This window comes from Phaseolus vulgaris, chromosome 6 (assembly GCF_051622355.1).
Source record: "Phaseolus vulgaris cultivar YP4 chromosome 6, ASM5162235v1, whole genome shotgun sequence".
In the NCBI taxonomy this organism is placed as follows: Eukaryota; Viridiplantae; Streptophyta; class Magnoliopsida; order Fabales; family Fabaceae; genus Phaseolus; species Phaseolus vulgaris.
Genome location: NC_143503.1, coordinates 31,527,931 through 31,542,839, shown reverse-complemented (window position 1 = coordinate 31,542,839; position 14,909 = coordinate 31,527,931). Strand labels below are relative to the sequence as shown.

The 14,909-nt window shown below is 28.9% G+C and overlaps 1 protein-coding gene across 3 annotated transcripts; it reads left to right on the top strand.

Moving 5' to 3' along the window:
• Positions 1–515: 515 nt before the first annotated feature.
• LOC137832179 (serine/threonine/tyrosine-protein kinase HT1) lies at positions 516–5,409 on the top strand. Of its 3 annotated transcripts, none has more exons than XM_068640210.1 (4): positions 659–874; positions 1,101–1,525; positions 2,273–2,728; positions 5,061–5,409. In XM_068640210.1, exons 2-4 carry the CDS (start codon positions 1,106–1,108, stop codon positions 5,310–5,312), a joined length of 1,128 nt encoding a protein of 375 aa, XP_068496311.1. In that variant the 5' UTR covers positions 659–874; positions 1,101–1,105; the 3' UTR covers positions 5,313–5,409. The 3 variants fall into 3 exon arrangements, with proteins under 3 accessions (XP_068496309.1, XP_068496311.1, XP_068496310.1); XM_068640209.1 differs by having other exon boundaries at positions 664–1,008; XM_068640208.1 differs by having other exon boundaries at positions 516–1,525.
• Positions 5,410–14,909: the final 9,500 nt, after the last annotated feature.

Genomic DNA, 14,909 nt, shown 5'->3' with positions numbered 1-14,909 from the left:
TATTAATCCCAATTTTACGGAAAAACCATTAAAATTCTATTCAATGAACAATTCTAACTTTCCAATACCCAAGAGTGGAAGAAAGTGTAGTGTTGGATTGGAGTAACAGGAACCGAATGCAGACACACTTAGAAGTGTAATATATGTATTGGAATTACTAATGTTTATGTTTTTAAGCCTAACTTAAACTTTCAGTTAAACTCTTATAAATAAATTCTAAATGACTCTAATATTATCTTAGAAAATAAACTTTAAGTGAACTCAACTTTCAACTTTTTATAAGATAAGCTTTGGATCTAAATATTAATCTCTTTATCTCAGAAGAGAAGAAAAATCAGTAATTGCATAGAAATGAGTCACATGTTTGGTATAAACCGAGAGAGGTCCATCTCTTGCAGTTGGCACTTGTGTATTGTTTCTTCTTTTGCTATAGGAGATACCACTTGTACTCTCAAACTTTTTGGGGCCCCAACAAGGATGGGGATATATCCAAAGTCTGAGAAGACTGCAAAAGCAAGCACCAATAGTTGGATGTGCAAATCGCCAAGCTCAAGTCACCTCGCTTTGCATTGTGTCCACTTAACATTGCATTCATTCATGATAATCCCATCACTAACGAACCTCAATTATAAATTCCCAAAAACTCTATCTCTCGCTCGCTATAACTAGCTATTTCACTTTTTAACCAAGCACTCACGAGACATCCTTGAAACTTTTCTTCCTCTCAATTCTTCCTTATGCTGCAAAACAACCCAATCTTACTAGAAAAACCGTGAAAACTCCTTCCTCTTCTTCTTCTTCCTGTCACTAACATTTGGCTGCAACCAATGAAATTCCCACTTCCTTCTTTGTTTCTACTCGAGTCTTGAATGCTGTGAGATATTTCATCCGTCACAATTATTATACACGAAATGTTCATATTCATACTCAAATAAACCGTGGCCTTGCTGTTTACGTAAATTGATTTTCAAAGGGTGCTTTGCAATATACAACAAACTCATCGAGATGGTTTTAAAAAACATATACTCATTCTTCATTCTTCGTTGGAGCTCATGACTGTATGTTCTGACAATCTTCATATCATCACACTTGTTTTCTAGATTCAATGGCGGGGTCATGTTTCCACGGACTAAGGCTAAGGATGTCTAAGAGTAAACCTTTACTTTCATCTTCCTCCAAGTCACGGTTGGAGAATGACACGGAGAACATGGAAAGGAAGAGATTTAATAGCACGGAATCGTGGTCCATGATATTGGACTCAATGGATACATGGGAGGCTTCAAAGGAAGACCAGGAGGGGGAGCAAGAGGAATGGACTGCAGACCTATCACAGCTTTTTATTGGTAACAAGTTTGCTTCTGGAGCTCACAGTCGAATTTACCGTGGAGTCTACAAGCAGAGAGCTGTTGCTGTGAAAATGGTGAGGATGCCAAGCCAGGATGAGGAGAAAAAGGACTTATTAGAGGAGCAATTTAACTCTGAAGTGGCTTTACTTTCACGTCTCTTCCATTTTAACATAGTGCAGGTACAGTGTTTTAGTGAACGGATATCTTCAACCTTGTTATTACACTTAATCTTCTTGTCTGCATGGTAGTTTGTTTGTTTGTTTATGTATCCATTACGATTGTTTTGTCTGTGAGGATCTGAAACTCGGAGGGGGTAAGCAAGAGAACAGCTAATATATGTAGTTTTGGTTGTTCCCACAAAGAGACACTGCCACTTGCCACTTCAGGGAAAGTTAGTTTCTCTAGGAAAAACTGTTTCAGAATCAAAAAGGAGGCAAACAGGGACTTTTACCATTTAAATAAGTATATTGGCTCAACTCAGTAACATATACAATACACCTATTGCTGCCAACTATTGACTTTTCTATTTTTTTTCTAATTTTTGCCACTTTTAGAAGAGTACAACAGTGATTAATCTTCATTCTTGTTCTTGGGGTTTGGGACAGACCATGAGGCATCCTAACTTTTTTGTGTGTTAGATTATTTGATTTGGCTCTACTTTTTGAGTGTGAAAAAACACCAAATAGTTTTTTATATTGAGACAGTTTTAAAGTTGAGTTACATTCAAATCTGAATTTTATTGTCTATTGGTTCATCAATTATTGAGTTGTTCTGAACTACTTGCAAATTGGGGTTCTAGAACCCAAATTCTAAGAGAAGTCTAACATTCACTCATATGTGATAATTGATACTGCAACCTTTAGCTGCAGAGGTGTTTTTAATCCCTTCTAGTAAACTCTGATCTTTAAATGACTCTTAATTTACAGTTTATTGCAGCATGCAAAAAACCGCCCGTGTACTGTATCATAACAGAATACATGTCACAAGGGAATCTGAGGATGTATCTGAACAAGAAAGAGCCATACTCACTCTCAATGGAAACAATACTAAGGTTGGCTCTAGATATATCAAGGGGCATGGAGTACCTTCATTCACAAGGTGTGATTCACAGAGACTTGAAGTCAAGTAATTTGCTCCTGGATGATGATATGAGGGTTAAGGTGGCGGATTTTGGCACATCTTGTCTTGAAACAAGATGCCGGAAAAGCAAAGGGAACTCGGGAACATATCGTTGGATGGCACCAGAGATGATTAAGGGAAAACCTTACACCCGAAAAGTTGATGTGTACAGTTTTGGTATTGTGCTTTGGGAGCTCACTACTTCTCTACTTCCTTTCCAAGGAATGACCACAGTGCAAGCTGCTTTTGCTGTGGCTGAGAAGGTAACATGAATATATTTGTCTAAACTATAAATATCTTCTTTGTGATGCTAATTTATTAGTCTTATTTTAATTGCTCTAAGAGAGACAATTGCATCACTTCTCTGCTTGCCAATTCTGATAGCTTTATTGATAGAATCTTTTTCTTAATCCCTTCTTGACTTTTTTCTAGTCTGCTTTACCAAATTCCTTCTTTGTGCTCTGACTTCTTGGTCGTGCCTAATGGTAGTCGAATAATTCTTGTCTAATTTGACATATGGCATAATTTTGGACTCTGGGGTCTGCATGGTTTGGTTTTACAAAACTAAATGTGAGTTGGATTTTGAAATAATCATTTATCTTTTTCAACGATTTTAATCAAAGTAGTTTCAACTTGTTTTTAGTTGGTTGATGAATAAAATATGATTTGGTTTAAAAGTGATTTTTAATTTAAAATCAGTTTTAAAACTGGTTTCTGAACCAAAATTTATTCTTAGATGGCTTAACATTGGTCTAAAAATGATTTTTTCATACATGAAAAAAGAATTCAGAATTGAAAACGGTTCTTGCATTGTGAAGATGATTGATTGGACAGGTTATTTGTAGTAAGAATGATTGGTTGGACAAGTTCTTTGCGATCAGAATTATACTCAATAATATGGGAATTTATGCCTTGACACAGTTTGATTGATGAAAAGAATGAAGGAAGTTGTTCTTTACACACTGTTTGTTCCCCTGATGGGACTGAAGAAATGTGATATCTGCGACCCTTAAAATTTATATGCATATTGTATAACTAGATGCAAAAAAGGTTCAAAACATACTAACTACGGACTTTTGCCCTTTTAGTAATAGTGTAGAAACAATAGTGGCTATTGTCACTCTAGTATCTAAAATATCTAAATGGAAAAAACCTGTTTTGGATCTCTCCCAACATCCAATCTTTTAAAACCTTATACCACATGCAACAACAACAGTAAAGTCCAAAACTTTTATCTACCCTCTTATAGTTACTCAGTAGAAAATCCTCCCTAAGGCATAATTACTTGGAGAATCCTTATCGTGTATCTGTTAATCCCTCAATTCATGGATGTCTTGGCTAATTTCTTGAGGGTGGGAATGGATGGGTCAATCAATATACTTTCATTTTCCAGTTTAGTTTAAGTGCCACAAATACCTTTATGCAGAGTTTCAGGGATTCTGCGTTTCAGAGATTCTAATCCTCTACTCTCTCTTCTCTTAGCCAGTCTGACAAGATGTTAAGTGTTACTAAAAAAATAAGAGGTGAAGACAAAAATATTGTAACCTCTAATAGTTTTTTGCAGGATAATTTCGTTGTCACCACATGGTTTACTTAGTCATAGCACTTTCGTATATAATATAATCTTTATTCAGAAAAGGCAAACTACATATATCAATAAATGCGTCTACTATTTTTTATTTTCATACATAGATAGTTTACCAGTAGTCACTAGTCACAGTAATCAAAGTACACTAATAACAAATGACTCTGTTTGTTCATGTTGCATCACTTGTTGCTTCAATAGTTAAGCCTCAGGCTGACAGAATTGCAGCAATCACCGAATTCCAGTCATGGAAATCTTGAATTACTTGAGCTATGTGAGGTAGGTATTGGGCAACATGTGCAGAAGCTGAACCTAACATGAGCAATGATCATGGATTATTTTAACTCGAGTGCTTTAACAGTGAACTTTTTTATTAAAAGTGTTACAGTCGGTGCATGTGTCTTCTAGTCTCAATAACAGGAAGCACTGATGCATGGGCCTTGGAGGTGTTTCCCTCCCTAGTCCCAACAAGCATCCCTTGATATCGCTTGACCTGATAAAAAAATTGATGAGGCTAACATAAAAACAGTTGTTACATTTTGGTGCATACATTTGTCAAAAGTAGTCCTTGAACTTTGCATAAAAGGCTAGCCGCAATATTGTTGTCTCCATTAGTGCTTTCCCATGAGGCACACTCATTCCTTAGACCCCACAAAAAGGCACAAATAAATAGCCATCTGTCTCTAAAACTGTGGAAAACAAATAATAATCTTTACAACTAGGGGAGAGAATGAAATTAACCTTTAAAATCATAGTTCATTTTATCCAAATTCTCAGTTTAGCAACGTTATCATAAAAGTAACATGTGTTGGACTAATGTAAGTAACCAATTACAGTTTTGAAAAGATTTACAGAACTGAAGGATAGAAAGTGAGTGATGAGAATGTATTTTGTGTTTGCTTAACTCCTTATGACTTGAATTTGTGTAGCTTATAATAGTTTTTGAAGGGTTTATTCTGTGAGAAGTGAAATATTTTTGAATAGAAAAGTGATTGAAGTGTTTTGATCAGAATGAAAGGCCTCCTCTGCCAGCTAGTTGTGATCCAGCAGTAGCACATCTGATAAAGCATTGTTGGTCAGCAAACCCCTCGAAACGGCCAGATTTCAGTTATATTGTGTCTACTTTGGAGAAATACGATGAGTGTCTGAAGGAGGGCCTACCAATGAGCCATCATCATTCAGGGCTAGTCACCAGAAATGTAATCGTTGAACGCCTAAAAGGCTGTGTATCATTGAGCTCCTCCATACCTGTGTATGCTTGATTCACCCTTACATCGTCTACAGTAGGGTGTTACACGGAATCGATAAATTCATATCAAATTCAAAAAATCAAAAAATTTACCTCTTTTCTAAATTAAATACTTATGTTCGCATTTTAGGATGGAAATACCATTACACTGAATTTCAATACACTAGACTAATATTTCACATACCTTAATATTCACTAACCCAGTTAACTAAAGCATTACAAACATAAAACTGAACAAGTAGCTATGGTTCTACAAAATTTAAACTATTGAAAGAAAAATTAACCAAATAACATATACTATATAATAAGAAAATATCGGTTGAATGATATTTTTCAATAATTTTGTATTTTCTTTCAGTAGTCATTTCACTTTAACCAGGAGTTCCCCGGATTGAAACATTTTTTTTAGATATTTTTAGATCCATTTATTGTTTGAATATGATATATCTTGCTTGAATGATATATTCATATATCAACACATATCATAACTTTTGAAAATACCAATTTATCAACTCATAATTCAAAATTTAACCTTATATTTCAATTCAGGTTTAGAATGATAACTAAAATGTAAAAACAATGTTATCACCAAACAATTATCACTGTTTCATCAAATTTAAAAGCAAAACAATGATGAGTGGTTATATAAAGAAACATTATATATGCTTAAGAGCTTACATAACACCCAAATCAAAACTAACCTGGCTCATTAAGATTAATTCTTCATAACATATATTTTATTCCAAAACCTTCCTCCAACTTTTAAGTTACCAAATTAAAACTTCAGAAGTCTTAACATTTCAAGATTTACACCCAAATTACCAATTAATTGCTCAAATATTTTTGCATCAAGTCAATATAAAATCAACTACTCTCATTGATAACTTAAATTTGAGTTTAGATTGATGTTAGTTTCCCTTGTCTTAATCTTTCTTCTACTCTAAGGAAGCTACAAATTGAAAAGAAATATAAGCTAAGAAAACCAAGTATCATGTCTATTAATGAAATTAAAATCAATCCAAAATCATCTAAACTTTAAAAAATTCCATACATCTAAAAAAGAAATCCTTATATGCGTGATTCTCTTTTGAAAAGGAGAAAGAAAAAGAGTAGCTTACCTAAAGTAAAGGCCTCAAAGATATTCTACATCATCTCTTAGCTTGCATGCTTAAATCTTCAAAAGGATGAAGAAAAACTTAAAATGAATATGGTTTGAGGTAATTAGAAATGAGTTTTTTTTCTCTCTTCTAATTACTATACGTATTCTATTCATTTACCAAGTTCATTACTCCTTTTTTATTTCCAAAACCGAAAACTCGTACTAGTTCACCATCCATAACATCGCAAAATGCTATTCTCACCCTCTCCCTTTAACACATTATTCTTCCCAAATAAAATTCTAAATGAACTCACAAATATCAAATACATCCATAAACGAACAACTAATTAATTTAGGTATTAAACATAAGTTAAATTAAATCACCATTTTAAATTTATTTACAAACTTATTTAATCACATAAAAAGTATCCTTTCAATGTCGATATGATTGTTGCTAAAGTAACATTTACCATCTCTAAAACTACAAAACTATTTATTAATTTCACAAAATTTTCACTTTTGAAATTTTGTGAAATTTAATTTTTTTCATTAAAGATTCAAATCTCATTTAAGTATAAATCGAATCTAAAAATAATATATAAAAGGACAATTTTTACTTTATAAATTGAATGTATGGGATTAAACTATCCTCAAGTTCAAATTCTATGGAAATATTATCTATCAGTTATCTAAGTTTTATGATATTAAGCACAAGTTAAGAAAACCTAAGTATGATATTGAGTAAAATGAATTTGAAAATAATATGTGAGTTAAATACATATTCTAGCTTATTTTGAATAATTAAATTCATAGCTATGTATTCTAATACTTTTGAGTGAATGAATCTCAGTAATAAAACTTTGTATGTATAATAACAGCATACAGTAATATGAAGTAGCTGAGCAACTACCAACAACCACAAGGTAAGGGAACTCAGCAACAACATCCACCAAACAAGGTGAGAGGAAAGTATGATCAGCAACTACTACTATATTCCACCTAACTCCAACATTCACATCACTCTTATAACTCCACTTTTCTTCCAACCCTACTCCCTATCATATCATATTCACACCCTTCCTCCTTCTTTTTCATTTTAACTCTCCTCCATAAATTTCCTCACTGTAAGCAATTGCCATTATTAACTTCAAGTTTCACATAATAATAGTTTTTAAAACCAGTCTAGATCAATAAATGCACATATGGAAAATCTATATTGTTTTATAACTTCATTAATTACATTAATTTTGTTGTGATTAAATAATAGTTTCCATAATTAAAAAATTTCTAATTTATATCTATACTTAAAAACTTAAAAGTAATTTTGTGTCACATTTTTATTATTTAATTAAGATTATGTGTGTATTTTACTTTATTTATATTTTAAACCACTTATTTTCATGCAACTGGTATATTGCAACACTACTATTTTCAATTAATAGAATGGATCACACTAAAATATAAATATTAGTAAATGTTTTAAAGAAATAATACGATATATTTACTTAGTTAGTTAGTTTTTTTAAAATATAATCACTTTCTCCGTCAACTTTTTGAAAGGACTTTTTAGTAAAATAATTTAAAAATGAATAAAATTCCAGTATATACACGTACATATGCCATAAATAAAATTGATACTATGAAAAAATTATTAACTGTAGAAAGTTAAATGAAATTATAAATAAACATGAATATGCTTAAACAGTTTACACTAAACCATGTTTTTTATTACTTGAAAAAGAATACAAACTACATTGGATTCAAATTGACTACGATCATAAATGAGAAACGCAGAAAATTTTTGTGACCATTTATTTTTAAGGCATATATACGATCAAGATAGAATACTTTAAATCAACATGCATAATACTTTTAAGTTTACTTTTTCTATAATGTTTTATTTCATCATCGCACATTTATTATGTTTAACTATTAATTATGTAACAGATCATAATCACGTTAAGTCAATGCAACTAAAATATATATCCATTCATAATAAACTACTTTTTTAACTCAAGCCTTGTTCCCTAATACACATGTGTACACAATCAAATACAACGCAGTTAAATCTATCTTCTTAATTATATTGTTTTTGGATAACATTATTCAAGAGAAATTCAATAAATAAATGGAAAGCTCATTGTTTTATTACAAATTGCACCTCGGGTCTAGTATGTTATTTTCTTTTAATTAAAGCTTGTCGTTTTAAATTCTGAAACCATTCCTAATTATTAATCTTTACTTTTTTATTAAATAATAATCAACTTGAATATTAGATAAACTCATAAAATTAAATATTAAAAAATTTATAAAAAGGGTACACCACTAACATTGAGAACGCATTTTACATTTTACACGAAACTCATCAATTTTCAAAACCAAGACTTCAATAGAGTATTTAAAACTTAAAAAAATTGTATTTAAATAACAATATAACTTTCTTTACCCTGAATTGACCGTACACCCTAAAAGGTTTAGTTTTTGTAAAGATTGAAGATGTGAGAATATCCAAATAAAATTTTGATTAGTTCAAAATCAAGAACCTAAGCATTCATAGAACTAAAAAGGATTAATTCGCAGCTTTTTAAAACTCCGTTTTTCTTTTTCATCTTTAACATGCATGAGATTAAATAAAGGCAAGATGAAAAGAAAATTTTACTCAAAGTGATTTACTTCAAGGTTGGCACTGTATGACTTTGTTTTAAACCTTAAGGAGAAGATAAAAAAGAATTGAAGTGGACTTGAGAAAAATAAATGAAAGAAAAAAAGTTATAAGTTTCTCAAAGTACTTCTTTGGTCAAAAAGAGGAAGTTTGACATTCTAATAATATTTTATAAACTTTTGTCTCTACTCCCCTTACTTTCTCACTTAAGTTCAATTAAAAAAAACATATTTTAAGTTTTATTAGCCACACTCCACTATTATAACTCATATATTTTCTCATAATTACAAAAAATATAGTAAATATACAATTACTCACACACAAAATCTAATATTTTTAGAAACTTAAATCCTTACCTCATACATCACTAACATATTTTCAATGGATTAAAAGAATCCATTGAAGTGCTTGATTTTACTTCATTCAACTTATTTACATCTCATAGTTTATTTACTTTTAGAATGTGACTCGGAATTATAGGATAATACTTTAAATAAAAAATTTTTAAACTGATCAAAACATTTTTTTAAGAATAAAGTCATATCTTAAATATAATTATTAACTTTTAATAATATTATCTTAATAAACTTTTAAGATTTATGCATTAGAGAGGGGTAGAATCGAATGTGATTTTTCAGCCATGTGCTTTTCCCAATAATAGAAACATTTCACTTCTTGAGGCTTGCAATCATACAAGAGAAGACAGAAAATGAGCAAGGCAGAGCAAAACATATACCTAACTCCACTACTTCTCCTCTTTCTTTCTTTTTTTATCATCTTTCCTCGCATTAAAGCCCTCAAATTCATCCAATCAAATATGAGAAGTATCAAACATATGCAATCATTACAAATCGGAAATAATATAATATTATCTTAACCCATTTAATTGAAAACTATATTTGTAGAATTTGTTATAAAAAGTAAAAATAAGTTCAGTAACTTAATTGTGAACTCTAAGAAAAAATTACATCAACTGCATTCAAACTTAAATATTGGATTTCAAATATTACTCTTCACACGTCTCTTTATGCTGGTCCTAGATAATTCTGTTCGTTTTCATTGCATTGAATTGGTAAGAGGGTTTTATAATATTTTAAAATATGATGAATCATGAGTGGGAATTAAGATAAGAAGGAAGCTGCTGATGGGAGTGTTAAATACTTCACGAATCTAAATGGAGAACAAATCTGACCAATGAACACTTGAGTCACCTTTTAAATTAAAAGGTTTTGAGAAAATAAAATACATAAAACTAAGTCAAACAGATAGATTCGAAGTACTATTCCTAATAGTTGTTTTTGTAGTATTATATCGATCAGAAACATTTGGTGGTACGAGAGAAAAAATGTTGAATTCATAAAGTCCTATTCCCTCTCACGCAGTCAATTCAACCTTAATTACGAAGTAATGGTTTTCTTTATCTATTTTGCCTTCTTTCTTACATCCAAAATCATTATGAGTTGAATTAGAAGAAATTAAAAATTACTATTCAAAGATTAATATTAAGAAAAAGTCTTACAGTATTTATAAAATTGTCCTTTTATCTGATGATAAATCTACATTGGTAATACTAAACTCAAGAAAGGATATTGAAAGGTAAACATTTATTTAAAATCACTGTTATAACCTAACTATAATTGCAAAAAATATTAATTATTTCAAATGGATTATACATAATAAGGGAACTTTGACCAATTAAATGGAGATGGAAGGACATTCATATATGGAAAACTCTAATTACTATTTGCAAACATCACATAATCAACTTCTTCTCCCACATTAGAAAGAAAATTATTTAGACATAGATGGTTGTGATGGTCTCCAAAAAAGTCATTTTTTTCTGTTAATGAAAGAAGTGAAGAGTGTGAAAGAATAAATAAATGAAAAAGGGTGTGCAGAAAGGAGACCAATATTTGGAGTGAAGTGTCTATTTTATTTGTACTGCCTCCTTCGCTTAAATCGAAGCCTCTCTACTTTGCGGATCTCGTTTTTTGCTATTTCTTATGCCTATCTATCTCCACACTCTATTTATACATTATAAACTATTTTTAGTATACACAATAATAGTGCAATTTGGCATAGAATTTATAAAAATTTATAGATTTAAAAAATATTATAAAAATAGATAAGTCATTTTCGAGCAGTGCGTTTTTTTTTCAAAAATAATTATTATAAAAACACGATTTTATTGATAACAAGAAAAAAAAAGAGAGAAATAATAAACAACCAGCACGACTTTCATTGTAAGAATAATTTAAAGAAGTTGAAGTTGTGTTTGAAGTTGATTTATCGTTTACGTAAAAAAAGTAAAAAATTATGTTAAAGTTGTATAAGGTAGGACGACTTTTAATGTAAAAGTAATGTATAGAGGTGGTGTATGATGGTGATGATTTGTCTATTACTTTTGTACCGATTATAATTTTTTTATAAAATTATTTTATTTGTTTATAAATTTGTTGTTTAAAAAATATGTATAAAAATGAGGACAAAAAATTATTACTAATTATTAAATAAATAAGAAATAGTAATTATTATAATAAATTGTTTTTTATTATTATAATATATATTTTTTAAAATAAAAGTTTTCAGGTTAAGTATCATTATACAACTTGACATTTTAGTTATGTTGAAACTTTAAGTACCAACAATCATTTAAAAAATATTATTAAAAAAAAAATACAAAAATATGGAAGACTATACCAAAACTCATATATTAACAAAAACGATACATAGGTAGATTATACCTACTCATAAAGAATTCTAATAACAGACTAGATGGTAGCCTATTATACGAATGAAAAGATTCTCTATAAATAAATACAAAATTAGCCAACTTATCAGCACACATTTCCTTCATGTAAAATATGAGTAACCATAAACCTGATTTTCCCAGAGTAATTAAGACAAGTATTTCATCGATTACGAAGCTTCCAAGGAACATTTGTTCTAACAGTAAACGCAACACAAATCAAAGCAGAAACACATTTTAGTCATACATTAGAAAACTCCATCTTTTTAACAACTCACATTATTTTCTTAACTCACATCATTAAACAAATTATTAATATATTATAATAATCAAATTATTAAACAATTCTTTAAATTAATCAAACAAATTATTATAATAATTAATACATATATAAAAATCATTGTACTCATGAATGATTTTTATGTATTGCCCGTTGTAGTTTATGGCAATTTCAACTAAAAAAGATTTATATAAGTGATTAAGATAAATTCACAATTTTTCAAAATTTATGTTTGCTCTTGATAACTTCGTTTTTTTTGTTAATGGAATTATGTTCCAATGTAACAAAATCATGATGTTCAAGCACAACTTATATATTTTCATAATATTTTTAAATTTTGTATAAAACTACATCACTTTTGTAAAATAAATATTTTTTTTATATATATCTAGTATAATAATATATATAACAAGTATTAAATATGCACTTCAAAATGATATTACTATAGTCAAATCATTGCATTGAGCTACTATTAGTTTTGGAATTTTGAACTTAATCATAGTTTTATCTTTAAAAAAATACTTCATAGGATTAAGAGATAAATGTGTATTTAAATTATATTACTATAGTCAAATCACTGCATTGAGCTACTATTAATTTTGGAATTTTGAACTTAATCACAGTTTTATCTTTAAAAAAATACTTCAGAATTAAGAGAAAAATGTGTATTTAAATTGACTTTAACTTTAACTTTTAAACAACGTATGACTATTGATCATAAACGAAAATATTAATATTTTGATTCAATGCTTTTGTTTTATCTTTTAAAATATACTCTTCTTAGGTTTTTAAATGGAACTTAGTAAATATATATTGTGATTTTAATGGTATGAAAAAACATGTATAGTTTGAAAAAAAAAAGTAGCATATATAATAAATAAATGTTTCATTTAAAAAAAATAAAAATATTTTTTAGTTATAAAATATTGAAATAAATTCCTTAAAATAATAATAATAATAATGCAAACATATTAAAAAAAAATTTCTATGCAAAGAAATTAAAATTAAAATTAAAATACATCACACTTAAAGGTAAGGAAAGAGTTAAAAGATATCGTATAATATTTTTATGTTTATATTATAAAATAATTTTTTTATAATGTGGTAGATGATGAATGCTACTTAACAAGTAAAATGATAACTAAATTTATGGATAGATAAAACAAACATTCTAAAATATGAGGACATGTTTATTATTTATTTTAAAAATAATGTAGAGATTTGTTTACAATGCAAAATGACTATCATTTTGCCTTTTTTTCAAGGGTGAAAAGAAAACTATAACTAATACAAGCGAAATGTAAAATTTGTTTGAATATCTAAAAAATCAGTGCATGCATGGAAAAAATACTATATTTTTATGATTATTTATGAATGATATTTTTGCGAATGAAGAATTAAAACGGAAAAATGTATGATCCCACAATTTTTATTATATATATATATATATATATATATGTATAAGATTACTCATAATAAAAAAATGAATGAAAGAAAATCATAAGTAAGAAATGTATAAATATCAACTCATGCAAAAAGAAATAGGAATGCTCCTTGTGTGTAACTAAATTGATTTTTTCGTTAGAAAAATAGTATAATTCCGAACCTAATGGTGTTGGCCTCATAATTTGTTAGGATACTTTTACAAAACTTAGTCTCATTCATAAATACTTTTTAGAGTCAAGTATCAGTTTTTTAGATTTCAAACTAGTTAGATATGTTAAATTTAGATAATTGTAAAAATATTTATTTTAACTTTAAAAGGAAACTGAAAATATATTCATGGATTTGTTATTATTTTTTCCATATGAGTTGTGCTCTTCTTTTAAGAGTAAAAAAAATCAAAATTATGTTACGATTTCGGTACAAAAAATTGTACTCTTTTGAGAAAGAGCACACCTAGACATTCCGACTAAATGGGCTATAGATATAAATTACAAACGCTCAGAAGAAAATAAATAAAGTCCATTCATGTGTTTTCATATGTAATTTTTTATCATCTAATCACGTATTGGAATTATGTCTATAATTAAATTTATTTAATGAAGTCCTAATATTAAAAGGTATAACATATCTTAAAAAAATTGAAAGGTAAAAAATTATTGTTAAAAGTTTTTTCTCTTCCCCATGAAAAAAAACACTGCCCGCTACTCCTCTCTTATTCCAGGTTCAGTAGCAAGTATTCGTTGCCGCAGAAAAAGCAAGTTTTCTTTAACAGCAGAATGCATTACCAAAAAAATCTACTTATAAGAAATAAAATTATGATTTAATTTATTTTCAGTGTAAATTATTTTAATAAATCTTGCAAGAAATAGTGTTTTGGCCAGAAGACATTACATCTAATAAAGTTTCACAAGTTTAAGAATTGAAATTGTTTAAATAATATACAATTACCAGTCAAGACCTATGAAATTTACACACTGGCAAAAGGATTGATTTTTCATGACATTGTGGTATATTCACTGGGAAGTTTCACGAGTAAAAAGAGATAAAGATAAAGACCACCAAAAAAGAAGAAAACTTGTTGGAAGATATGAATTGGTCAAATTCAAATTCTACACATTAATTGAAAGAAAAATCTAAAGAAAATAGTCATTTTTGACTTCCAAATGTACACCCTGTAGAAACAAAAGGGCATCATCAGTGAGATTGAACGCCGAAATTGAACAAGGAATATACTAGAAGGAGAAACAGCTTTTTCCTATTTTTAACAACTAAAACGAATTCAGAACCTAAATTTGAAAAAAACATCCTAAGAGACAGCACTGATGAGTTCCCAGGAAAATGGAAACAACATGGAAGAGATAGAAATAAAAAAAA

Coding starts and splice junctions, on each gene's coding strand:
- LOC137832179 (XM_068640208.1), top strand. CDS start 1,106: ATGGCGGGGTCATGTTTCCACGGACTAAGGCTAAGGATGTCTAAGAGT. Junction 1,526..2,272: donor TCCATTTTAACATAGTGCAG/GTACAGTGTTTT, acceptor CTTAATTTACAG/TTTATTGCAGCATGCAAAAA. Junction 2,729..5,060: donor CTTTTGCTGTGGCTGAGAAG/GTAACATGAATA, acceptor TGTTTTGATCAG/AATGAAAGGCCTCCTCTGCC.